This window comes from Dipodomys spectabilis, unplaced genomic scaffold (genome assembly GCF_019054845.1).
Source record: "Dipodomys spectabilis isolate Male_0828 unplaced genomic scaffold, ASM1905484v1 ptg000176l, whole genome shotgun sequence".
NCBI lineage: Eukaryota > Metazoa > Chordata > Mammalia > Rodentia > Heteromyidae > Dipodomys > Dipodomys spectabilis.
Window position 1 is genome coordinate 382,172 of NW_024870853.1, and position 25,976 is coordinate 408,147.

The 25,976-nt window shown below is 38.5% G+C and overlaps 1 protein-coding gene across 6 annotated transcripts in view; it reads left to right on the forward strand.

The window, feature by feature from the left end:
- Phka1 (phosphorylase kinase regulatory subunit alpha 1) overlaps positions 1–25,976 on the forward strand; it is a 129,312-nt gene that overhangs the window by 41,728 nt on the left and 61,608 nt on the right. For all 6 annotated transcript variants that reach the window (XM_042694854.1, XM_042694855.1, XM_042694856.1 and 3 more), the window contains 9 exons: positions 703–849; positions 5,466–5,519; positions 6,536–6,658; positions 10,099–10,194; positions 10,879–10,986; positions 12,947–13,025; positions 20,842–20,976; positions 22,474–22,583; positions 24,805–24,949. In XM_042694854.1, coding sequence (XP_042550788.1) covers positions 703–849; positions 5,466–5,519; positions 6,536–6,658; positions 10,099–10,194; positions 10,879–10,986; positions 12,947–13,025; positions 20,842–20,976; positions 22,474–22,583; positions 24,805–24,949 — 997 coding nt within the window. The remainder of the gene's footprint in view (positions 1–702; positions 850–5,465; positions 5,520–6,535; positions 6,659–10,098; positions 10,195–10,878; positions 10,987–12,946; positions 13,026–20,841; positions 20,977–22,473; positions 22,584–24,804; positions 24,950–25,976) is intronic.

Consider the following 25,976-nt stretch of genomic DNA (forward strand, 5'->3'; position numbering starts at 1 on the left):
TCTAACAAAATAAACACCAGGAAATCGGTTCTCCTAAGGGGGAATTGGGGTAAGGGGAGAGAAGATGAATGCAGATCCTACAAGATTAAGAAAATTGAGAACTGGGTGCTGGTAGCTCATACCTGTAATCCTAGCTACTCAGGAGGCTGAGATATGAGGATTGCAGTCTGAAGTCAGCCCAGGCAGGAAATTCTATGAGACTATTATCTCCAATTAACCACCAGAAAACAGGAAGTGATGGTGAGGCTAAGAGATGGAATTGGGAAGGAATGGAGAGAACGATGAACAGGGTGACATTGTTCAAGATGCACTGTATTCATAAGCCACTTTGTTGAATGATAAGTCCTTTGTACAAATACTCAAAGACATTAAAAATATTTTTCAAATTGGAAAGGCAATGTGTTGGAAGTATATGAGCTAAGCACTCCCTGTTGTTTCTCAGCAACTACAGTTTGTCTTAACTTTGTTCTAAATATCTGTTAATGGAGCAACAGGACTGTAGCAGAGTAGCTTTTGTAAGCAGCTGCTTAGAATCCAGATGGGGAAGCATTAAGAGCAGGCCAAGAAAGAAATAACTCTCTATTGAATAGTGTTTAGGTTTTCACCTAAAAGATCTCCCACGTAAATTTTTTTCAAACTAAACTTGTTTTACAATGCTAAGATATTTCCTAATACAGTGTACTTTGAATTCCTTTCATTTAGTCTATCCTTAATTCGCTACTGCCCCGGGCTTCAACATCCAAAGAAGTTGATGCTAGTCTGCTCTCAGTGATTTCTTTCCCAGCCTTTGCTGTAGAAGACAGCCAGTTGGTGGAGCTCACAAAACAGGAGATAATTACTAAGCTTCAGGTATGCCCATTTGTCCCATTCTTCTTTAATGGTGTGATTTTAAGTTTAGGTTAGTGCTTTTAGGGACCTTACTGTGGTTTAAGAAACCTTTAGTTTTTCTGAATTTTCTAAGTAGTGTCTTTACAAGGCTGTTAACAGCTTCTGCACTCATTGCTGAGGTTGTAGAATAATACAGCCACTTCGGAAAACAGCAGATTCTGGTAAGTTTAAACATATACCTACCATGTGACCTAACAAACTTACTCCTAGATATTGGTAGAAACAAAAACTTATAATACTCAAAGAAAATTCTGCACACAAATGTTTATAGTAGCTTTAGTCATGATTGCAAAAGCCTGGAAACTTTTAACAGAGGGACAAATTAACAGTTAACACACCATCATGTTAGAATACTACTCAGCAACGGAAGAGTAACCTACTAATCTGTGTGACTATATGGGTGATTTGTAAGTGTAATTTGCTAAAGGAAAGAAGACCAGATCTCACAGACCATGTATTATATGATTGTGTTTATATGAAATTCTAGAAAAGGCAAAACTCAAAGGAGAAAAACAGATTAGTGGTTGACAGAAGTTGGAGGGAATTGTATACCAGTAAAAGAAAAGTTAAAATTTCGACCTGGTGTGACAGAATGCAACTGAAAAGTTACTATTACAAAGAAAGTTGCTGGCCTAAGCCTAACCCATAAATACTGTATTCCACAGGTCAGCAAACTACAGCCTATTGGCTGGTCAACTGTTCTTGTAAAAGTATTTTATTGGAGCATGATGTATAGCATCAAAGCTGAGTAGTTGCAACAGAAACTAGTATGGCCTGCAAAGCCTAAAATATTTAGTACCTGGTACTTTAGTAACACATTTGTGAATCCTTGCTCTAGTTATAAATAACAATATGGGTTAATAAAAAATATGGGTTAGCAGCTGAGTACAGTTGATGTCTCATACCCAACTTGTGAGGCAGAAATAGAGAGGATTGTAGTTTGAGGTAAGTACAGGCAAGAACTTAGTGAGACTCTATTTATACAAAAATCCAGGCATGATTGCACACACTTGTCTTTCCTAGTAACATAAAAGGTGTAAATAGGAAGAATGAAATCCAGGCCTTCCCCTGGCCCAAAATGCAGACCATACCTGAAAAACAGTGAAAGAAAAAAAGGAATGGGATCTGGCTCAGAGTACTTGCTTTGCAAGCATGAGATCCTGACTTTAAACCACAATACTGCAAAAAAAAAGGTATTGGTATTGCAATTCTGAAAAAAAAATGAGTACAAGGGCTGAACAAATAAGTAAATATATAGTATATAATGAAAGCCAATTTTCTCACTATTAAAGCAGTTTTAAAAAAGGACCATGGAGCGGGGTTCTAGTGGCTCACTTCTGTAAGCCTAGCTACTCAGGAGGCTGACATCTGAGGATAACGGTTTGAAGCCAGCTTGTGTAGGGAAGTCCATGAGACTCTTGCTTCCAATTAGCCACCAGAAAACCGGAAGTAGAGCTGTGGCTTAAAGTGGTAGAATGCTAACCTTGAGCAAAAAGAGTTCAGGGTCAGCACTCAGGCCCTGATTTCAAGCCCTAGGATTGACAAAAAAAATAGGTCCAATGGAAAGGCTAAAATGAACCTCTTGATGCTAAATAGGAGTAGGTGGTATTAGGTATTAGGTATTGGGGTGAACAAACATGTGTGTCTGTGTAATATAGATGTGCTTTTAGATGTATTTCCTAGTTTTATCCACTGACAGAAGCCAAAGACAGTGAGCACACCTACTATTATCCAAGTCTTGGTTTTTATATATCATTTCCCATAAAAGAAATCTGGAATTCTTAGAGAAGTAGTTGATTTGAGGACCAGAACAGGTAAGATACAAGAGGGCCCTGAACATCTGGTTTCAGAAAGTAAAAGAGTACACAAGAAAGGAATGAAGCATGTCAACAGAACATGAAACTAGTGGAAAGTGATCCAGTGGCTAAAGTAGGAACAATTTGAACAAAATAATTATTGCAGTATTGAATACTATGATAATAAATGAAAATGTAAATGAAATATCTACAAGTTCATACTGATACAAATAAGTGAAAATGAATAAATGGGAAGGAAGGAGTTAATCTTTCTTATACGAGAATTTTAATAACTAGGTATTGAAGGAATGAAGGAAATAACATTACCATTAGGTAAATACCACAATAATAGTTGCTTCAAGAGAGATCTACTGATAGTAAAATCAGTGAATGAAAGTTTAAGCAGAAAGAAGACATCTACCTAGCTATTTCCCACAGAAAACCCAACAGACACCACTTTATTTTTTTTTTATCAAAGCACATTTTATTTGTGTATGAACATATCACATTAATTGAAATACACACACACACACACACACACACATACACACACACACACACACACACACACACACACACACACACACACACACACACACACACACACACACACTCCAGTCCTGGGGCCTGGGCCTGGACTCTGTCTGTCCCTGAGCTTCTTTTCTCAAGGCTAGCACCACTTGAGCCACAGCACCATTTCTGACTTTTTCTGTTTATGTGGTACTGAGAAATCGAACCTAGGGCTTCATGCATGCTAGGCAAGTGCTCTACCACTGAGCCATATTTACAGCACCACAATTAATATATTCTTATATTTTTTTCGGTCATGGGGCTTGAACTCTGAGCCTGGGCACTGTCCCTGAGCTCTTCAGCTCAAGGCGAGCACTCTGCCACTTGAGCCACAGAACCACTTCCAGTTTTCTGATGGTTAATTGGAGATAAGAGTATGGATTTTCCTGCCTGGGCTGGCTTTGAACCGCAATCCTCAGATCTTAGCCTCCTGAGTAGCTAGGATTACAGGTGCAAGCCGCCAGTGCCCGGCTAATTAATATATTTTAATGAATGAAATTATAGATTTAATCAGTGGTCCTCTAAGTACTTTAACATAAGCTTTAGATAAGGTCCAAAATGTGTCAAATCCATGGCAAAATACTTTTCAATGAAAAAGTACATGATTAAGGTGGTTTGAAACCATTATGTTTTGATTGGTGTTTTTTTCATGAGCGCCCTCTTGTGGATGGAAAGCATATTACCAATATGTAGGACTTGGGAGTGGGCTGAGAATGCTTTGTGTTTCAGTCATGTCTAAGAAATATATAAGCACTTGTTCTCTGTGTCCAAGTTGTTTCTCCATTTTTATCTCCACAACTTAAATTCTATAAAGTCTAGGCTCCCAGTCCTTCAGACCATCTGGTCTGTTGGTTCCCAAAATGACTTATCATTATCAGCTGATCCAGAAATGTTTAAAAAGTACATATCATTGAGCAACAGTCTGAGACATGTTGGGTTAATAAGCACATAGCAGGGCCACAAGTATAATTTTATAACCCTCATAGGGTAACACCACTTTAAATCATCAGTCACCAGTGACATATAATTCTTGCTATAATGCACTGAGAAGGTGCACAGCATCTCTGTGATGTCCTTTCTTGTACTGCATAACCTCAATGTCATCATGACAAAAGTCAGACATCTGAATTGATGGATATTCTACAAACTAACTGATAAATGCTTTCAAAGTGTCAAGGTTACGGAAAATAAGGGAAGACTGGAACTGTCCTGGATTGGAATTGACTGGAGATATGACAACTAAATGCAGTGTGAGATTCTGAATCAGATTCTAGAACAGAAAGAATACCAATGGGAAAAAATACTGACATCCAAAGAAGTTCATACTTTGGTTAATAGTACCATCCCTGCGTTACTACTTGAGCCAATATATATTCTGTGATTATGTAAGGTAGTAGTATAAGGGCATAGTGACCCTCTCTGTCTCTCTGTCTCTCTCTGTCTCTGTCTCTCTGTCTCTGTCTGTCTGTCTCTCTCTGTCTCTGTCTGTCTGTCTCTGTCTCTGTCTGTCTGTCTCTCTCTTTCTCTTTCTCTCTATTTTTGCCAGTCCTGGGGCTTGAACTCAGGGCCTGGGCACTGTCCCTGAGCTTCTTTTGCTCCAGGCTAGCACTTGGGCCACAGCACCACAAACCCAGGGCTTCATGCATGGTAGGCAAGCACTCTACTAAGCCACATTCCCAGCCCATGGGACTCTATGTTTTTTCCAATATTCTTTTTTTTTTTTTCTTTATGTGGTGCTGAGGAATCAAACCCAGGGCCTCAGGCATGCAAGGCAAGCGCTCTACCACTGAGCCACCTTCCCAGCCCCGGACTCTATGTTTTTTATGGCAGTCTTCTTTAAAATTACCTGAAAATTTTACAAATGCATTTTGCACCAGTCTTGGGGCTTAAATTCAAGGCCTGGGTGCTGTCCCTGAGCTTTTTGTGCTAGTGCTCTACCACAGCTTCAGCTTTTGGTGCTTAATTGAAGATAAGGGTCACATGGACTTTCCTGCCCAGGCTGGCTTTGAACCATGATCTTTAGATCTCAGCCTCCTGAGTATCTAGGATTATATGTGTGAGACACCAGTGCCCAACTTATTTTTGTTTTTAAGTATTATGTCTGCATTGGTGAGAGACTGGTATATGTCAATGTTGCTGACTACATATTTTTGATTAATTATATGTATTACCAGCATACAAGCTTCTGACCTTTCTTCTCTGTGTTCCCAGGGTCGTTACGGTTGCTGTCGTTTCCTACGAGATGGATACAAAACTCCTAAAGAGGTACATTTCTTGTGTAAATGCATGGTAGAATGATCCTGACTCTACAGCCTCATTCAGAAAGAATAGTTACTGCACACTGCTACTCAGGGAGATTACTAAACAGGATAACCTCACTTCCTCTTTTGGACTTAGCTACCATGTCCTTAGTTTGTGGGTCTTTCTGAATGAGATTTTTTAAAGAGGGTGCAGTCCTTTGACATTTTGCAGCTGATTACTTTCGGAAAAGAACTTCCTGCTGAGGTGGGCTGGGAAGGTGGCACAGTGGTAGAGCGCTTGCCTTGCATGCCTGAGGCCCTGGGTTCGATTCCTCAGCACCACATAAGCAAAAAGAAAAAAGCCGGAAGTGGCGCTGTAGCTCAAATGGTAGAGCGCTAGCCTTGAGCTGAAGAGCTGAGGGACAGCGCCCAGGCCCAGAGTTCAGGCCCCGCAACTGGACCCAAAAAAAAAAAAGAACCTCCTGCTGGGTACTAAAGTCAGGAACAAAAGCTTAAGCAAAAACAGAACATTTACATAGCTTCCAAGTGCCTCCCCCTAGATATATGATCATTATAAAGGAAAAAAGCTTTCCATAAGTACATCAAACAGGATCCCTGTCGGACGATTTTCTGTTACCATTAACAGATTCTTCTGGTTCTTCTCTTCCTGTTCTTCTCTTACTCTACTCTGAGGATTTATTAAGGCTCTATGCTTGGTCAGATTGCTTATTTTATATAGGGCTTTTTCACAAAGCTCACCTATAATTTATGTCTAGGAGGCTTATTCTCAAGCTCTGACCTCCAAGCCTTTCTATGTGTATATACTACTACTACCTCACACTTAACAAGTGTAAAACTTGTTTTACCCCTTTACTGCAAACCAGACTTCTATATATTCCTGTGATATATTATTATCCCAGTTCCATTAAGTAAAAGTCACCTCACGGTTCTTGGTAAGGGAGGAGGAGTATGTACATGTTTGAAGCCTTTCCTGTCCACTTTCTCTGAGTGATAAGACAGACTTTATTTTGTTTTTACTAGGATCCCAATCGTCTATACTATGAACCAGCTGAATTGAAGTTATTTGAAAACATTGAGTGTGAATGGCCTTTGTTCTGGACATATTTTATCCTCGATGGCATCTTCAGTGGCAACACAGAACAGGTAATGAGCTGGAAAGAGCTTCTCAGCCAACTGTCCTTCATACATATATCTTCCTCTGTGAGTTAATGGCTGTACTGATCCCATGTCTCAGCAGAAGTCCTCCTGGTTGGGAGGGACAGAGTTGTCCCATAGAAACTAGTAGCTGAGTATACTAAATTAATACCTGAGAGACAGACTCACATCTTTTCTGGCTTCAATTCCCACAGTTGAGTAGCCCAAGTATTGTCATTTATGTCTTCCATTTCTCACTACATGAGAATAGTTTTTCTATATTCATCAAGGAAGATATAAAAAAACAAAAATCTTAATTATTAAATATTAATTTCACTACTATTGTATGCTAATACAAATAGCTACAAAAAGAAAATGATAATATAATTGGGTGCAACCTATTTAAAAATGTTTAAGGAGATTATAATGCTAAATACCTTGATTTGAACATTATACTATATACATAGATTGAATTGTTAAACTGTACCTCATAAAATATTTTTTACAATATGTGGTAGCATCTGCCAGCTCTGAGGAAGCTGAGGCAGAGGACCTTGAGTTCAAAGCCAATCTGGGCTACAAAGACCATCTCAAGTCATAATGATGTCTCAAGTCATGATGATGATGATGTATCAAGTCATGATGATGATGATGATGATGATGATGATGATGATGATGATGACGACAGCAATGACAATAATATTTTTAAAAACATCTGTAAAGATCTTTGAATTTTACATGTTGTTAGTTCAAAATACAGTTAGTTCTGCTAACTAGCCATTCCTAAAAAAAAAAAAAAAACAAAATTCACCATGCTATATATGCATAGTCAAGAATTAAAAAAAAAACAACTATGGTACTTAGGGGAAAATAATGTAAGGACATAGCACTTAAAATGTTTGTAAGCAGCAAACGGATAGGAACCTAGTAAAAATATGTCTTAACATACTAGATGGTTAGGAAATACATAACTGCTAGGATAGTTATACTACTTTTACCTTGAAAAAAGGCCACAACTCTGTTTGTGCCAGTATGTGTCCTTGTACCTGCCAGCTCACCCATCTAGCTATGCGCTCATGTGCTTGTATGCAGGGGAAAGAAAACAAAAAACAAAAAGGAAGGAAATAGAGTAAAAGAACATGAAACTGAGATAAAGTAAAAAAGCAGGTTGAGGCTGGGTGCTGAGGGTTCACGCCTATAATCCCAGCTACTCAGGAAGCTGAGACCTGGAGGATCACAGTTTGAAGGGAGCTTGGGCAGTAAAGTCCATGAGACTCCAATTAATGAGCAAAGAGGCAGACTGGAGGTGTGGTTCAAGTAGTAGAGTACCAGCCATGAGCAAGCAAGCCCAGCAAGCTTGAGCCCTTACATTCAAGCCCTGGGACCTGCATGGAAAAAAAAACAACTTAAAAGGAGGCTAAGAGAAAAGAAGTGGGAAATGAAAAACAGGGGAAGCCACATAAATCACAGCCAGCATGACCATCAGACTCTTATAGCTTGTAAGTAAAGTAGTTGTGAGAAGGGGTTAGGTTGGGACAGGTGGGAGAAAATGATGGAAAGGGTGACATTGGTTAAGATGCATTGCACTCATAACTGACATTTTGAATTGAAACTTCTTTGAACAACTATTTAAAGATAATTTTTAAAAATTAAAAAAGGAAGCGATGGGAATATGACTACATGAAGTGGAATAGAAAGATATAAATGCAGGTGTGGATTGATGTGGTTCATCATCCTGAGTTGTGTGCATGTGTGTCTGTTGTGTATTTTTATACAGCTCACTTCAGCTGTATGCGTTCTCAGGATCAAATTGTGCATAAGCAAATATGACATTCATGTTTGTTCCCTAATCTGTCAAATGCATTAAACAAATTTGTGTTTTTACCAGGATCCCAGCTGAGCTCATGTTATTGTGTTATAGCGGAAATGACTGCATTTTGCAGTATAAGTTATAATTTTGTTTTATTTTTGTATTTTTATGAACCCAGGGCGTTGTACATGCTACATAAAGTACAAAGGAGGAGGCTACAATGCTTGATAAGAAATGTACTCATTATCTTGCCCATCTAATTGTAACCCCTCTGTACAGTATTTTCACAATAAAAAATAAATAAAAATTAAAAAAAAATAGATCTTCAGTCTCCCTATCCTTTTTTTTTTTTGAACATTTTATGTGCTGCTAAGCTTCAACAAATTGTTAAAAAATATAAACCCGACTATGCTAGAAACTAAATTTAACAGGTCGTAATGCAGTTTAAAAAGCCAATATATAAGCCAGGTGCTGGTGGCTCACACCTGTAATCCTAGCTACTCAGGAGGCTGAGATCTGAGGATCGAGGGTCAAAGCCAGCCCAGGCAGGAAAGTCCATGAGACTCTTATCTCCAATTAACTACCAGAAAACTGGAAGTGGTGCTGTGGCTCAAGTGGTAGAGAACTGGCCTTGTGCTGAAGAGCTCAGGGACAGTTCCCAGGCCCAGAGTTCAAGCCCCATGACTGACAAAAACAAAAACAAAACAATATATGGTAATTATGGTCATTTGCACCTAGCTACTTGGATGGCTGAGATTAAGAGGATTGTGGTTTGAGGTTAGCCTAGGCAAAAAGTTTGACCTCCTCATCTCAATGACTGAAAATCTGGGTGTAGTAACATGCACTTGTCATCCCAGCTATGTGGGGATCACAAGTAGAGGATTGCCATCCAGATCAGCCCAGGCAAAGCAAGACGCTATTTGAAAATAATTAAAGCAAAAAGGTCTGGAGTGTTTGACTCCACTAACATAGCATCTGTTTAGCCAAGCACAAAGCCTCATGTTCATATAAAAAGTGAAATCCAGTACATCTTTTGTGGAGGGGTTAATTTTAAAAAATGTTATTGTAAAGATGATATACAGAAGGGTTATAGTTTCCTAAGTCAGGTAATCATGCATTTCTTTTTGGACAATGTCACCCCTTCCTTTGCTCTCTCCAAGTTTTTCCCTCTCATCCCTACCTACAAGTTTTATAGTTAATTTTCAAAGTAGTGTCTAATGGGTACCTCTAGAAAGCCAGTACATCTTAAAAGTCAAGAAAGAGTGCTTAAAGTAGTTAAGTGTTCAAGGGAGATCAAACAGACCTTTAGAGACAGGTTGACTTGGGATAAGCCCTGAACATGTATATGCCTGATATTCTTCCAGAAGTTTTGAACCTCTTTGAATCTTAATCTCCCTGTAAATGGCTTCAATTTCATATATCCAGTAAGATGTTTATTAAAGTTAAATGTGTTCAATTACACAAATGTCCTGATATTTGGCCTGCAACAAGCATTTATTAAGTACCATTTCCTTTCCTTCTCCCTTTTACTTGGTTAAATGAGCTCCTTTGCAATAGTGCCTTCTCTGACTGCAGCCTCTCCTAGGTCCCCACAGGAACCCTCCAAAAGTTTGCGTTTCTGCCTTTCTTTTCTCTACAGGTTCAAGAGTATAGAGAGGCTCTTGATGCAGTGCTCATCAAGGGTAAAAATGGAGTCCCGCTTCTACCAGAGCTATACAGTGTTCCTCCCAACCGGGTGAGTTGACAAGGGAGGACCATAGCTCTGTAAGTCTGCTTCATTTAAGTCAAACAATTTTCATCATTTGCTTATAGATGTAAAACAGCTGAAATATTATTTCATTCCTTTAGAAATAAATTGTAAGACAATCTCAATTACAGCACTGTTGTGCAGTGAGAAACGGTCAGGGCCAAACCTTGATTCTGAGCATGAGATCAGTAGGTGGAAGCAGAGTGATATTCTGTGCAGGCTCTCAGGATTTGCTCTTTCCTGCTTTGCGGACAGTACACCAGGATTGTTTGAGTATAACAGGCCTGGAAAATGCAGTATATCTTGTCTTCATTTTCCCAATATGCCAATTGAATATATCATTCATTGTTCCTGTTCTCCACTGTGAAAGATCATTAAACATGGGGAGAGGTAGTCGTCCTTTCTGGTAGGGATGAAGTATCTAAGAGTTTGTTGAAAAATAGATTTCAGGACTCCCTCATACCTATTCAACCAGGATCTTTATTTTAGTAAGATCCCCAGGGACTTTATGTGCATTACAGTTTGAGGAGTGTGGCTCTAAGCTATTTGTTATAGTGCTTGATTTCTCAGTGCCTTGCCTGGGTGACTATGTAGGTATGCCACACTGGGCTTTTATTGTGTAGTATCAGCCTTGTATTACCTCTCCTCTTGCCTTTTCATCTGTTCATCTAGGTTGATGAAGAATATCAGAATCCTCACACTGTGGACCGAGTCCCCATGGGGAAGTTGCCTCACATGTGGGGTCAGTCTCTGTACATTTTAGGAAGCTTGATGGCAGAGGTAAGAGGAAATGTCAAGGCTTTCCCAGCTTTTCCTGACTTAGTCACCATATACATCAGATTTGATAGTAGTTCACAAGAATATCTTTTTCCTTTTTGTACTTTGCCTTAATTATAATTTCTTTTCTAGGTTCTCAGAATGGGGAGCATGGCCAGCACTTGGCAAACATCTCTTGCTCCCTGGCAACCATGTCCCTCTTGCCCCACAGGATTCCCTAATTTTTCACTGTTATTTGCAGCTGCTTAGGAATCAAGCCCTAGATCTTTCCCTTGAAAACTCCTCCAACGGCCGGACACCAGTGGCTGATGCTTGTAAATCCACCTACTCAGAAGTCTGAGATCTGAGGATTTCAGTTCCAAACCAGACTGAGAAGGAAAGTCCATAAGGAACTTATCTCCAGTTTTCCACCAAAAATGTTAGAAGTGGAGCTGTGGCTCAGTGATAGAGCTCTGGCCTGAGAAAAAAGAAAACTCAGGAACACCCAGACTCTGAGTTAAGCCCCAGACTGGCACAAAAAACAAACAAACAACAACAACAAACTCCTCTTCAGTGCCTTGTGTGGTGTGTGACTCATGAATGCACCTGTGCTTAGGTATTGAATTACTGTTAATAGATTAAGGCATAATCCTTACAAACAATATTATGTTTTTCATTCTTTCATTCAGTTAATTGATCACTTTAGGCACTCTTGACAAGTGACTAGGGACATAGTGATCTCTTTGTTTTGTTTACTTTTAATAAGAACCTCTCTAAATGTTCCCTATGTCAAATTCTGTTGAATTTGACATAACCTTTGATGAAGCACTTACTTCTGCATGCCAAGCTTTTTCTGTTTTGGAAAGAAAGGTGGTATTAGGGCTTGAACTCAGAGCCTCCCAGTTGCTTGTCTTGCTTACTCGCAGCTGACACTACCACTTGAGCCACACTTCCAGACCTGCTTTTTGGTGGTTAATTGAAGCTGCACTAGCATGCCTTGCACTGTGATCCTCTAGATCTCACTCTCCTGAATAGCTAGGATTATAGGCATGGACCACCAGTTCCTGGCTCTGTGTCCAGCTTCTTTGTGCCATTTTTATCCTACACAGAAGGATTCTCTTTCTCAAAATTAGTCTGTATTTACAGGCAAATATATTTCCTCACTATACGTTATTTTCATGCAATTATCCTGGAAGATCTAAGTTTGTGACTTGGCTATGCTTTCTGAGACAGATTCTTTGACTTCATTATATGTGACCATATAGTCAAGGTTTTAGTTTTTGGGTTTTTTTTTCCCCTATGACCATGTTTTATTATCTTTACTTGACATGATTATGAAATGCAATAATTGGCAAAATGTTTTGTTTAAAGTTAGTCTTTCCTGGTGAAATCCTCATTCAACTAGATTAAGTAAAATAAAAAAGGATATCTAAGGCATTAATAAGGATAAAAAGGGGGAGTTCATCTTATTTCATAAAATATAGAATCTCAAGTGAAAAGATTTCTGCTTAGCAGAAAGCACTGGAGATACACACTGAATCAATGGCTTAAAATAAGCATTGTGGACTGATTATCATAATGTGTATCATCATATCTATATACAGAGAAGATAGAGTAATAATCAGAAACTTTCTGTTTCTTTATAATTTTTATCAAACTGACTTCCAAAATAAAGTATTTTGGCAGCCACTAACAATAAACTACAGATAAAATTTATTTGGATGTGAATTCCAGGAATTAAAACATTTTTATTCATGGAGGACATTTGGTACTTTTCTAATAATAACTCCTCTAAACCAATAGTTTTATTTATTTTGAGATCTAATAGTCAGATTTTAAATTTGAGACAGTCTCTCTATGTAGCTTAGGCTGGCCTTGAATTTGCAATCCTTTTGCCTTTCTCAGATTCTGGGGTTACAGGTGTGTGTTACCACACCTTGCCTTGATAATGTCTTTTTGTGTGTGTGTGTGTGTGTTTTCCTAGGGATTTTTAGCTCCTGGAGAAATTGATCCACTGAACCGTAGGTTTTCTACTGTACCAAAGCCCGATGTTGTAGTTCAAGGTATGTATTCTTATTCACTGCTTCAAGACAGAGGTTTTTTTGGCCAGTGATTTAAGTTTAGCCTTCATCTTTATTTAGTTAAATTTCAAAAATATGTAATTTTTAGTTCATTTTGGTTTCAGAATTACTGATAATCAAACAAATGAAGGACGAGTGATTTTAGAGGATTCCAAGATACTATGTGGCACTTTATATTCCTGGAAACTTTTAATTGTGACATTTTAGCTTTCTAGTTATCTCTGTTTTCTCTTAAACACCTTTTCTGCTAGAATTCCTTTTTATAACCTTCTACTGGTTCTGTACCTACTCTCATATTCTAATAGTTCTGTATTTACATATTCTGTATTGTTTACTAGTGCCACCTCCTAGCATTATCTCATTGGAGAGTACGTCTAAGATCTACTTTTTTTCCTAATAATCAAGTTAAATTTGAGGTCATCTCCTTATTGCAAAACTGTAGATGTTTTTTTTTTTAACATATGAAGACTTCTAGTCTCAATACTTAATTACTAAATATCTCTACCACTGATCTCTTCTCTTTTCATCCCAATCCATTTACCTCTCCTAAGAACATCAGTTCTTTCTCCTTTGCTTATAACTTCCAGTGGTAGCACCATTGGCCTAGTTTCCTAGGATAAAAATTTGAGATTATTGTTTTTTTAATTATTTATTTTTATTAAGTAGTTGTAACAGAGAGGTTCCAATTCCAGAAGGCAGTTTATGAGTACAATGCATCTTGATAAATGCCATCCTTTCCATCATTCTCTTCCATCTTTCCCCTTCTTATCCTCACCCTTGTTACATAGCTCCATTTTCACATAAAGTACATTGAATATAATGACTGTATTTGCTTAATGTTCCTCCTTCCATTTATGCTTGAGATGGATTTTGACTCTCCAACATCACTATATAGTATAGTATTAAGCCCTTCTGTGATGCTTCTTTAAAATATCTCTAGATTTGATTCTATGGGGAAAAAAGAATCCTATTTTCTTTTTTTTTTTATTGTGAAAATACTGTACAGAGGGGTTACAATTACATGGGCAAGATAATGAGTACATTTCTTATCAAGCATTGTAGCCTCCTCCTTTGTTTCCCCTTCCCATCCCTTCCCATCCTCCCCCTGCCCCCCACCCAATCCTCCCCGCTCCCCCCCACCTCCCCCTCCCACACCAAAGTTGTAAAGTTCGTTTTCGACATAACAACTTGTACATCTCATTGTTGCAATGGGTCCACCTGTATCCCTATTTAAACGATTTGTTTTTCCCCTTCCCCTCCACAAATTATACTGACATCAAATATCCTATTTTCTTTTTGTTGTTGTTGTTGTTGGTTGTGAGTCTTGAATTCTGGGCCTGGATGCTGTCACTGAGTGCTTCAGTTCAAGGCTAGCACTCTACCTCTTGAACCACAGCACCATTTCCTGTTTTCTGGAGATAAGAGTCTCTCTTGGACTTTCCTGCCTGGCCTGGCTTTGAACCATGATCCTCAAATCTCAGCCTCCTGAGTAGCTAGGATTATAGGCATGAGCCACTGGTACCTGGCAAGAATCTTATTTTCTAAAGCTTCCTATACTTGTAATTCTATGTGTTACAGAGGCTTGGCTTATCACTGTCTTTAACAAGCGTTTGATAAAGACCATTATGCTTCCTTTCCATGAGAAAGCTTCTTCTGCATTGAGGCTTACACTCAGCTATATTGATGTCCTAGTTGCTGTAATGGATTTATTCATTGAAGACGTAGAGACTGAGCTCACAGCCTTCTTCCTCCCCAAATTCTACCATAAAAATATATTTTAGCATTGACATAGATGCCATGTGACATTTTTAGTCTCAAGATTCTTGGATATCCATGTCTTAAGTACCTTATCCTTCTACTCTACTCACAACAAAGATCAAACTTTGGGATCATTTCACCTTATATAGCTATATTTCCAGTATTCTACTAGGTTCATGTCACTTCTTTTTATTCTTCTTTCATTCTTTTCCCTTGTGGTACTAAGATTTCAGTGCAGGGCACTTTGCTTGACAAATGCTCTACCACTTGAGCCATACCTCCAGCTTCTCTTGTAGTTGAGATTATAGATAGGTATATACCACCATGCCAAGCTTTTCTTTTTACTAGTTGTAAAGTAGTCTTGCAAATTCTTTTGCAGAGACTAGCCTTGAACTATAAGCTTCCTGATCTTCACATCTTGAGTGGCTAGGATTACAGGTGTACACTACCATACCTTCCCATTATATTTGTTTCTGGTTTTTTTTTCCTCACTTGCTCTTTCTTGACTACATGGTTGATCAGCAAAATGCCTCACTCCTCAATGCATCACAATACTGTTAGATGTATCAGAAAAATTGTAGCCCTAAGCCAATCTTACAGTCTGTATTTTCTTTTTTTTCTTTTTTTTTTATTTTTATTTTTTGTGTACATACGGTACAGAGGGGTTACAATTACATGGGCAAGATAATGAGTAAAGTCTGTATTTTCTTTCCTTCCTTCCTTCCTTCCTTCCTTCCCTCCCTCCTTCCTTCCCTCCCTCCCTCCTTTCCTCCTTTCTTCCTTTCTTTCTTTCTTTCTTTCTTTCTTTCTTTCTTTCTTTCTTTCTTTCTTTCTTTCTTTCTTTCTTTCTTTCTTTCTTTCTTTCTTTCTAGAATACTCTACAGAGGAGTTACATGGGCAAGATAATGAGTACATTTCTTTATTTTATTTTATTTTATTTTTTATTTTTATTTTTTTGGGTCCGGTCGTGGGGCCTGATCTCTGGGCTTGGGTGCTGTCCCTCAGCTCTTCAGCTCAAGGCTAGCACTCTATCACTTGAGCCACAGCACCACTTCCGGCTTTTTCTTTTTGCTTATGTGGTGCTGAGGAATCGAATTCAGGGCCTCATGCATGCAAGGCAAGTGTTCTACCACTGAGCCACCTTCCCAGCCCCAATGAGTACATTTCTTATCAAGCATTGTGGCCTCCTCTTTGTTTCCCCTTCCCCTCCTTTCCACTCCCCCCCCTCCCCGCCAAAGTTGTGAAGTTCGTTTTTCGGCATAATGACTTGTACATCTCATTGTTGTAATGGGTCTACCTGTATCCCTAGTTATTCTATCTCTGGCCAGCTAAAGCTATTGGAGAAAAATATCAAATGAACATACTGTAGTATTGAAAAGACACAGATTCCAAGTCAACCTTCTCTTAGTCCTTGTTGCTATCATCATCCACATTTTTGTCCTTCTCAAACACTAATCCAAACAACTTCTGTTTTCTCATTCTATCCATTGTTGAGCCTAATTCTTAGCATGATTTGTGCCTGATCATTATATTCTGTCAGCTTCCCAATCCTCCCCACCCTAACAGTCATACTTGCCCTTCCTTCCTTTTCTGTAGTCTCAGAAAAAGCTTGTACTCCTATTGAAGCCCAACTTCCCCTTCTGATATATGATGCTATTCTCTTTCCTGGCCTTTTGTGGAAACTTACTCGGGTAAAATATTCAAAATTTGCCACTCTATTTTTGTTGGTTTTTTTCCATCTATTGACATGTTCATCTTCCTCTAGTTATCCAAATAGTTTTTACTTTTTTTGTCCAAACTTCTGTCCGTTTCATATTCCATTCATTCTTCTCTCCTTTATAATTTGGTTTATTACTCTGAAAATGTTCTTGATGAAGTTACTAGTGACCTTTGTGTTATCAATTTCAGTAAATATTTCATATCTGTATCAGTGGATATTTCAGTTCTATTTATCATTATCTTTCTGAAAACTCTTAATTTCCATGTTGTCTGCCATGCCATGTTCTCTTGGGGTTCCTTTAACCTATATGAAACACTGTTTGTTCTCATTGTATCCTTACCCTTCTTCTCTTTGACACTTAACTATTGTTAAAGGTTTGAGTTCTGTCCTTAGCCCACTGCTCTGAAAATTTGCTTGTTTTTCAGCATCTTACTCCAACCTCCCTTTTCTCAACTACTTACTTGTTTCCTTACTCTCAGAAGCTGGTATCACCAGTTATGCCATAGAGCAAATATAAGGCATAAGAAACCTCCCATCCTATTCTTAATATTATATTCTACATTTTCTTCTCTCATTTCTATGTATTTTCCCCTTTCTGTGTTAATGACTCATGAATGTATAGCAACTTCCTCCTATTTTTTTTTGTGTTATTCCTGGGGCTTGAAATCAGGGCCTGCCTAGTTGCTCAAGGCTAGCTCTCTACCACTTGAGCCACAGCTCTAATTCCAGCATTTTGCTGGTAACTAGAGATAAGAGTCTCAATGAGGGGGCTGGGAAGGTGGCTCAGTGGTAGAGCGCTTGTCTTGCATGCATGAGGCCCTGGGTTCGATTCCTCAGCACCACATAAGCAAAAAGAAAAAAGCCAGAAGTAGTGCTGTGGCTCAAGTGGTAGAGCACTAGCCTTGAACTGAAGAGCTGAGGGACAGCACCCAGGTTCCGAGTTCAGGCCCCACGACCGGACCCAAAAAAATAAAAAGAAAAAAGAAAATAAAAAAAAGAAAAAAGAATCTCAGTGACTTTCCTGACCAGGCTGGCTTATAAATTATGATCCTTAGATATCAGTTTTCCAAGAAGCTAGGATTACAGATGTGAGCCACCAGTGCCCAGTTTATAGCAGCTTTCTTTAAGATAGCCCCATTTGGATGTCTCCCATGCACTATCTATTCAGCCTGACTAAAATTAATCAACTACAACTACACCCTTCTGCTGTATCACACACACCTGCCATTCCTCCTGTGTGCCAGTGTCATTAAATGGCATGCTGTCCTCCCAGGAACACACACTCGGGGAATATTTCCAGTTCAAGTTTCCTTTTCTCATTATCTGCTTCCAAATTTGTTAACAAATTCTAGCTTCTTATGAAATACTTGTGAAATCCATCCAGTTTTCTATAGTACCAATAGCATGATCTTAATGTTGCCTATCAGCTTTACCTTCTTATATTACAGCAATAATTTGGGGCAGTACTGAGATTTGAACTCAAGGCCTCACTCAAGGCTTGGCAAGTGCTCTGTCACTGAGCTATACCTCCAGCCCTGTTTTGCAGTGGTCATCTTTAAGAAATGATGTCACTTCCTATAGAGGGATGCACTAGGACTACAACCTGCCTATTTTTGGCTTCCTGTAGTTGAGATGATAGATGTACACCATAGCATCTAGTTCAGTTGAGATGACATCTCATGGACTTTTCTAACCAGGCTGGCCCTAGAACCATGATCCTGACTCCTGCATAGCTTAGGATGATAAGAATGAATCACTGTGCTCATCTATGAGTTGGGAAAGGGCCTTGTGAACTTTTCTGCTCAGGCTGGCCTTGAACCACAATCTTCCCATTCTCAGCCTTCCAAGTAAATAGAATTACAAGTGTAAGCCATGAGCACCTAGGTTATAGTAATAAATATTTTACTATTCTTTACTACACTATGTCTTTAGTGTAGTCCAAATATATTCTGCCCATTTACTCTTTTACTTAATAACTTCTGTTGCTCAGATGGAAGTAATCAGTTTATACTTTCTCAAGCCAAGTATCATCTTTTTAAGGTGCAGCTTGAGTATGTTATCCCTGTGATTACAGCTCTGCAGGGGTTTCCCATTGTAGGTTTCCTTAATATTCCTTACAAGGATCTTTATGATATAACCTCTGGCCTTGGCTCATACTCATTTCTCATCACTGAACAATCACAGTCCACATTCTGCTATGGAGAACTTTTGATGGACTAGGAATGTCTTTTGTGTGTATGTGCTAATACTAGGGCTTGACTTCCAGGACTGGTGCTCTTGTTGGGCATTTTCACTCAAGCTTGGTGCTCCGCCACTTGCAATACACTTCCACTTAAACTTTTTGCTCTAGTTCTTTTATGCTGGGCTGGCTTTTAATCATGATTCTCAGATGTCAGACTCCTGAGTAGCTAGGATTACAGGTGTGAGCTACAAATGCCCAGCTTGTAGCCCAGTCTTAGAAGCACTTGCATGGTTGTGGCTCTGGGTGTAATCCCTGGCACCACACACACACACACACACACACACACACACACACACACCTAAAGAACTTTTTATAATTCCTACACACACACACACACACACACACACACACACACACACACACACACACACACACACACACACACACACACACACACACACACACACACACACACACACACACACACACACACACACACACACACACACACACACACACACCCCTAAAGAACTTTTTATAATTCCTCAGCATACTCTGAGGTTCTGTAAAATAGAGTTTGGAAATAAAAATCCCAACATGACATTTGTATCTTCTATGATGGTGTAATCTATGTACCTTTCCACATTCCATTTCTTTTGCCACTATGTAAGGTCCTTTGTTGCCATGGCAATATTAAAATCTTTGTGGCTTCTCCCTAGTCTCCCCCTGTGCAAATGCACTTTTCATCTCTGGACCCAAGACGTTCAACTGGTATCCCCTTTCTATGTACTTCTTGGCTAACTTGTTGATTATTTCAAACGAATACATTGACTTTTTCAGTATACTTTTTCCTGAAACCATCCTTCCCACCTCAGACTGGATAGTTTTGGGCATATATCTTTTACCCAGGACCTTAATTTATAGTCAATTCATATATATTCCATTTTCATAACAATGTGATCTCCTTGGGGGAGAGACTTATTTTTATCTATTTCTATATCCCTACTACATTGCACAGTACCTCATCTATTTAGGTACTTAGTAAATGTTTTTAATGAATGAATGACCACATGTATCTCCCTGGACTGTTCTCATATACTATCACATTTCCTTTGCACATTTTCCTCTTACATGCTTCATTTAGAAGCAATCAAGATGATATTAGTCCCAGGGAACTCTGTAAACACAATATTTTATATACCCTGGCTCAGACCTCAACATGAGGTTGCCAAAAAAGAAAAAAGACCAAAAGAATAATAACACATAAAAGTGAAGTAGCACTTCGTTAACTAGACTTTGCCTGCCCCTGCCCCCTGCCCAATACTGATTATCTGGAATGGAGCAATTGGTTCATGCCCATGAACTCATTAGCATACAACTACTGACATTAGAAGAGCAGGAGAAAAGGAAATGTTTGACCTTGGTGCTTAATATCAAGCCAGCCAAAGTCTTAGTTGGGATTATTGTTTCCTACCAGGAACCAACCCACAGAGGGAAAGAAAAAATATGAATCAGAGAGCCAACTTGACCTCTTCCTTTATGAATAGGCCTAGCACTTCAGTGACAAGGCTGTAAGTGGAAGAAATGGGAGCTATGCAGGCTTAGCAAGCTCTGGGTCTAGAGAAGTATTACCTCCCATTCCTACCCCTCTAAAACTCTTCTAAAATTTTAATACCTACAGATTGTTGTTGACTCCAGTCTTTACCCTCAGTTTACACCCCTTCTATGGGGAAAATTTCTGTCATTGGGATATTGTTTATTGCTCCCATATAACCAGATGGCATTAAGTGTACAGACCCAAAAGAGTCCAGAAAATCATTTTTTACCAATGCTTTGTAAACCTTCTCACCATGATTTATTTCCCATTTAAGCATGGAATCTTAGCTAGAATGAAAGTGTGCTATTTTCTGGAAGCACAAAGGTATTTAGCCAAAAAGCACAGCATATTACCCGATTCATCTGTTTCCTTTCCAATTTAAATAATCTGAAGTACCTGGGAAAATCTAAGTTCTTCAGTAGCTGTTTATTTCTTCCTCTTTCTCCCCGCCTCCCCAACTAAAAGAAATTATGTGACCCAAGGTTTTTTTAGTTACCTACTGAAATAAAACCTTTTTTGACCACATCTTTCTTCATTGTAGTCTCCATTCTAGCTGAAACTGAAGAGATCAAAGTCATTTTAAAGGATAAAGGAATCGATGTGGAGACCATCGCTGAAGTGTATCCCATCAGAGTCCAACCGGCTCGTATCCTCAGCCACATTTATTCCAGTTTAGGTAAGGAGAATAGCGTACCTATAAAGTCAAAGCATTTCTTAATAAATTTCTGTACACTTATTTCCTTCTTGATCTTGTATTAATTTATTAAACTGCTTAAGAAAGAATTTATTCTCTAGGAACCACTTTTCTACACCTATCTTTACTGAGTGAGCATGGTAATTTTAGGTGTGTTTTATGAATCCTTTGGTACACAGGACATGGATATTTTAAGACAACATATCTTTATTTCAAATGCAAACTTAACTAATGAGTCCTTTACTGTCTTGGAATTTATACTTCTGTTTTTGACACATGCTAATTTTATATAGAATGATAACTATGAAAATTTTTCAGGTATTTTAATAATTCATCATGTAATGAACTAGTTGGTAATACAAAAATTCCTTGAGCTAATACCTCATTTTATCAGTACTCACTTAATTTATTTTCTGAATTTAGTGGTGGACTTTCCATACTAAATAAATTACTGTGCCATTAGCTTAAAGAAAAACAAGGTGGGTGCCAGTGGCTCATTCCTGTAATCAGGATGCTGAGACCTGAGAACTGTGGTTCAAAGCCAGCCCAGGCAGAAAACCTGTGAGACTCTTATCTACAATTAACAGAAAAAAAAAAGCTGGAAGTGGAGCTATTTCAAGTGGTAGAATGCTAGCCTTGACCACAAAAGTTCCTGCCCGGGCTGGCTTTGAACCACGGTCTTCAGATCTCAGCCTCCTGTAGAGCTAGGATTACAGGTGTGAGTCACCAGCAGCTGGCTTTTTTTGTATATTATACATACTTCAGTACAATAAAAAAGAAACCAGCAAAAGGAAAGATTTGATATTAATTTCAGGTCATATTGTACTTTACTGAGTGGGTGTGGAATATGACCAAGGTATTAATACTTCTCGAGTTCTCCCCTGCCCCATAAGTGAAACCTCTCTAAAAGTATAGCGTATTGATCAGAATAGCAGTGATAAAATAAAGGGTAAAATTAAATACAAAAGAAAAATATTTTCGAGCCAAAAAAAAAGAATTAGTAGGACTTCTGGTAATATTGACATGAAAGGATATTTAATATGTATTTTGGGAGGAAAAGTATCTAATAACATGTGTAGTATTATCCTATGTGATTAAATGAACTTTTTTTTAGAAACAAAGTATGTGGATAAATTTATAAATTTCATTATAAGAGGTATTGCAACAATAAAAGAAATTCAACTACATCAATTATAGATTTCAATTTTAAAATGTTAAACTGTGGAAAGAAGGCATTTAAGGGAATAAGGTGTATTTATGTTTCTTTATATATGCATACATCTATCTGTATGTGGAAAGTATTTCTTGCTTTGATTTGTGCATTAAAAATATCTTGACCAGAAGTGGCGCTGTGGCTCAAGTGTTAGAGCACTAACTTTGAGCTAAGAGCTGAGGGACAGCGCCCAGGCCCAGAGTTCAAGCCCCACGACTGACCAAAAAAAAAAAAAATCTCTTGACCGTATCTCCATTTTACATCAGGGTGCAACAGCAGAATGAAACTCAGTGGACGACCCTATAGATTCATGGGAGTGCTTGGAACTTCAAAACTATATGACATTCGGAAGACTATCTTTACTTTCACTCCACAGGTGGGCAACATAATCTGGAGCATATATTAAAATGGTTGGAGAGGGAGAGAGATTGCAGAAATGAGAAATGAAGCATTTAGTGGAATTGGGCTAAGTCAGAGTTCCATGTTGCCTTGCACATATTAAGTTGCTCACTAACTATTTGTTAAGTTAAACTCAAATGAACTTGTAGCATCAAATTCTGCCAAATAACTGTGACTAGAGATTTTTTGTGATAGAACCCAGTGCCCTGCTTGCAAAGCAAGCAATCTGCCACTGAGCTACATTCCCAATTACTAGAGATTTTAACAAATGCTATAGTACTTTCAAAGCTCCCCTTACTTTTAAAAGTTAAGCTAAAACTGGTTTTGCTCTTTATAAGTGAAATCAATCTTTTTATTCAGCTACTAAGTTGTATATTTTCTTTGGGTAGGGGCCTTTTCATGTGTATGAAAATGTTTAATATCTAATAAGCAAAGTGTTATTTATAAGATGTTATTTATATATTTTGTTAGTCTGACATTTAAACCTACATTATAGTAGCAAGTAAGCTCAATTATATGTGTATATAGTGAGAAGAAATGATTATCTGGAATAGGAAGTGGGCATGCTGGCACACTCCTGTACTCTTAGTACTTGATAGGGAGAGGCAGAAGGATCACAAGTTCAAGACCAGCCTTTGCTACACAGTAGACCCTGTCCAAAGCACCAAAGACTGAGGATGTAGCTCTTTGGTAGAGCACTAGCCTTACCTGCAGAGGGTATTTCATTCTATCTCTAGCACCAGAAAAAATATGTGTGTATAATCATATATGTACGTATACTCCTTGTTTGTTATCTTACATCTCTAATAGTGCAGTGGAGGTAGATATAGACAAAAGAGTAATGGATCCTGGACTCCATTCCTGCCCTTACATTTGCTAGCCAGATATTTTTTTACTATACCATGCATTGTCTGAGACTTGTTTTCATCTACTAAAAGAAGAAAAGCAAGCCTGGCCTGATGGTGCTTATCTGTAATCCCAGTACTTGGAAGGCCAAGGCAGGCAACCTGGGATACACAGTAAGACCCTATCAAGGAAGGAGGCTGCTACATGGTGGGAAGGATGGAGTGGAAAGAGGGAGTAAGGAAAAGATGAATGAAGGACAGGAGGGAGGAAGAGAGAGAGAGAAAGGGAAGAAAGGAAGAACCTGTATGTACTTGAAAAGATTGGTAAGCCATGGCACACTTTGAAAATATCAATATTTTTTTCAAGTCTTTCCATTTCCTAACAAATGGGGCAATGTCATTCTTTCTGATGGAAGGCATAGAATTCTATTGTGTATGTATACCACATTTTCTTGATCTGTTCATATACTGAGGGGCATCTGGTATGTCTGAGACAAGCAGAAATGGTCAGATAAGTTGATGTTAAGCAAAATGAACCCCAATAAGGATTCAAATGTTTTTTTTGCTATTGTTTCTAACATATTTATAAGATACTTTTTTGTTCCTTTGTATGTCCCTCCCCCATGGTATAACCCGTTTTCACTGTATTTGATGTTGGTATAATTTGTTGAGGGGAAGGGAAAAAACAAATTGTTTAAATAGGGATACAGGTGGAACCATTGCAACAATGAGATGTACAAGATGTTATGTAAAAAATGAACTTTACAACTTTGGCGGGGTGAAGGGGAGGAGGGGGGAAAATGGGAAGGGATGAGGCAACAATACTTGATAAGAAATGCACTCATTACCTTGCTCATGTAATTGTAACCCCTCTCTCCGATATTTTCACAATAAAAATAAAAAAATAAAATAAAAAGAAAATGTCAATATTTTATATGTATCACTTGACTGCTATGTTCTTGGGGAGTATTAGACATTAAATTGGGAGTATTGTTGCTTTGGTGACATCTTGTATACCTTTTGAATATATGAATATTTTTTCAGTACTAGAGTTTGAACTCAGGCCCTCATGCTTGCTAGGAAGGGGCTCTACCACTTGAGCCTGGCCCTCAGCTTTGGTTATTTTTTGAGATTGAGTCTCAACTTTTTTGAAACCCCTGGACAACCCTATAGCCTCCCACAGAGCTGAAATTGCAGATACACCTCCCTCAACTTATTGATTGAGATATAATTTTTGGCACACACTGGCCTTGAACTGTCATCTTCCTTGTCTGACAGAATATGCACACATTTTAAAACACTATTTGATAAGTTATGAGAGAACATTCTTCTGAATGTTTTTCTTTTTCTCAGTTTATAGACCAGCAACAGTTCTACCTGGCTCTGGACAATAAGATGATAGTTGAAATGCTCAGAACAGACCTGTCTTACCTCTGTAGCCGCTGGAGGATGACAGGCCAGCCCACCATCACCTTCCCCATCTTGCACACCATGCTTGGTAAGGGCCCAATGCTCATGAAATGTGGGGGTTTTTTAAATAAATCATGTATTTAGTCCTTTACCATTATAGAGTTAACGATGAGCTGCTACTTATGACTTTTTCTTTCAGCTATGCCTATTAGTTCCTTTTTTGTGCCAGGCAGTTTTCTGAGCACTGAGAATGATACATGGGATAGGTGAAGTGTTTTTTTCCTCTCATGGAGCTTGTATTTTAGAAAATGAAGACAGACAATAAGTATGAAACAATTGCATGATAATGTTTTAAAAGCTTGAGAGCCATAATTAAAAGAAGCAGAAAATAACTTGGTTGGGGACTACTTTAGATAATTGATTTCTAAGGCAGTTTGCAGAAAGTATATTCATACAACTGTGAGTCAGATCTCAGCCTTCTGAATAGCTAGGATTACAGGCATGAACCACTAGCTCCTAGTTCATACAGTGTGTGTGTGTGTGTGTGTGTGTGTGTGTGTGTGTGTGTGTGTGTGTGTGTGTGTGTGTGTGTGCGCGCGCGCGCGCACCTGGGCGCTGTCCTTCAGCTCTTCAGCTCAAGGCTAGTGCCCTACCACTTGAGCCATAGTGCCACTTCCATCTTATTTTCTGCTTATGTGGTGCTGAGGAATCGAACCTAGGGCCTCATGCATGCGAGACAACCACTCTACCACTGAGCCAACTTCCCAAGCCTCATGCAATATTTTTATAGACAGTTATACCACATATTTTAGTATTACAGAGCATCAGGATTTCTTCACAGCTGTGTAAAATTTTCAAAGGTATTCACATTTCTGATACTAGTCTCTTTGTAATTTTTTTTGAGACAGCGCTTTCTATGTAGCCCAGAGTAGTTTCAAACCTCCTGCCTCAACCTCCTGAGTTCTAGAATTACAGGTATGTGTTATCATGCCTGACCTAAACATCAATATTTTATAGTTAAGTTCCTAGGTTTCTCTTTCCAAAGCCTGTCTAACTAAAGTAGTAAAAATCTATCAGGGAAAAAGTGAAATGGCTTTTCCTTTTCCTTTTTTATT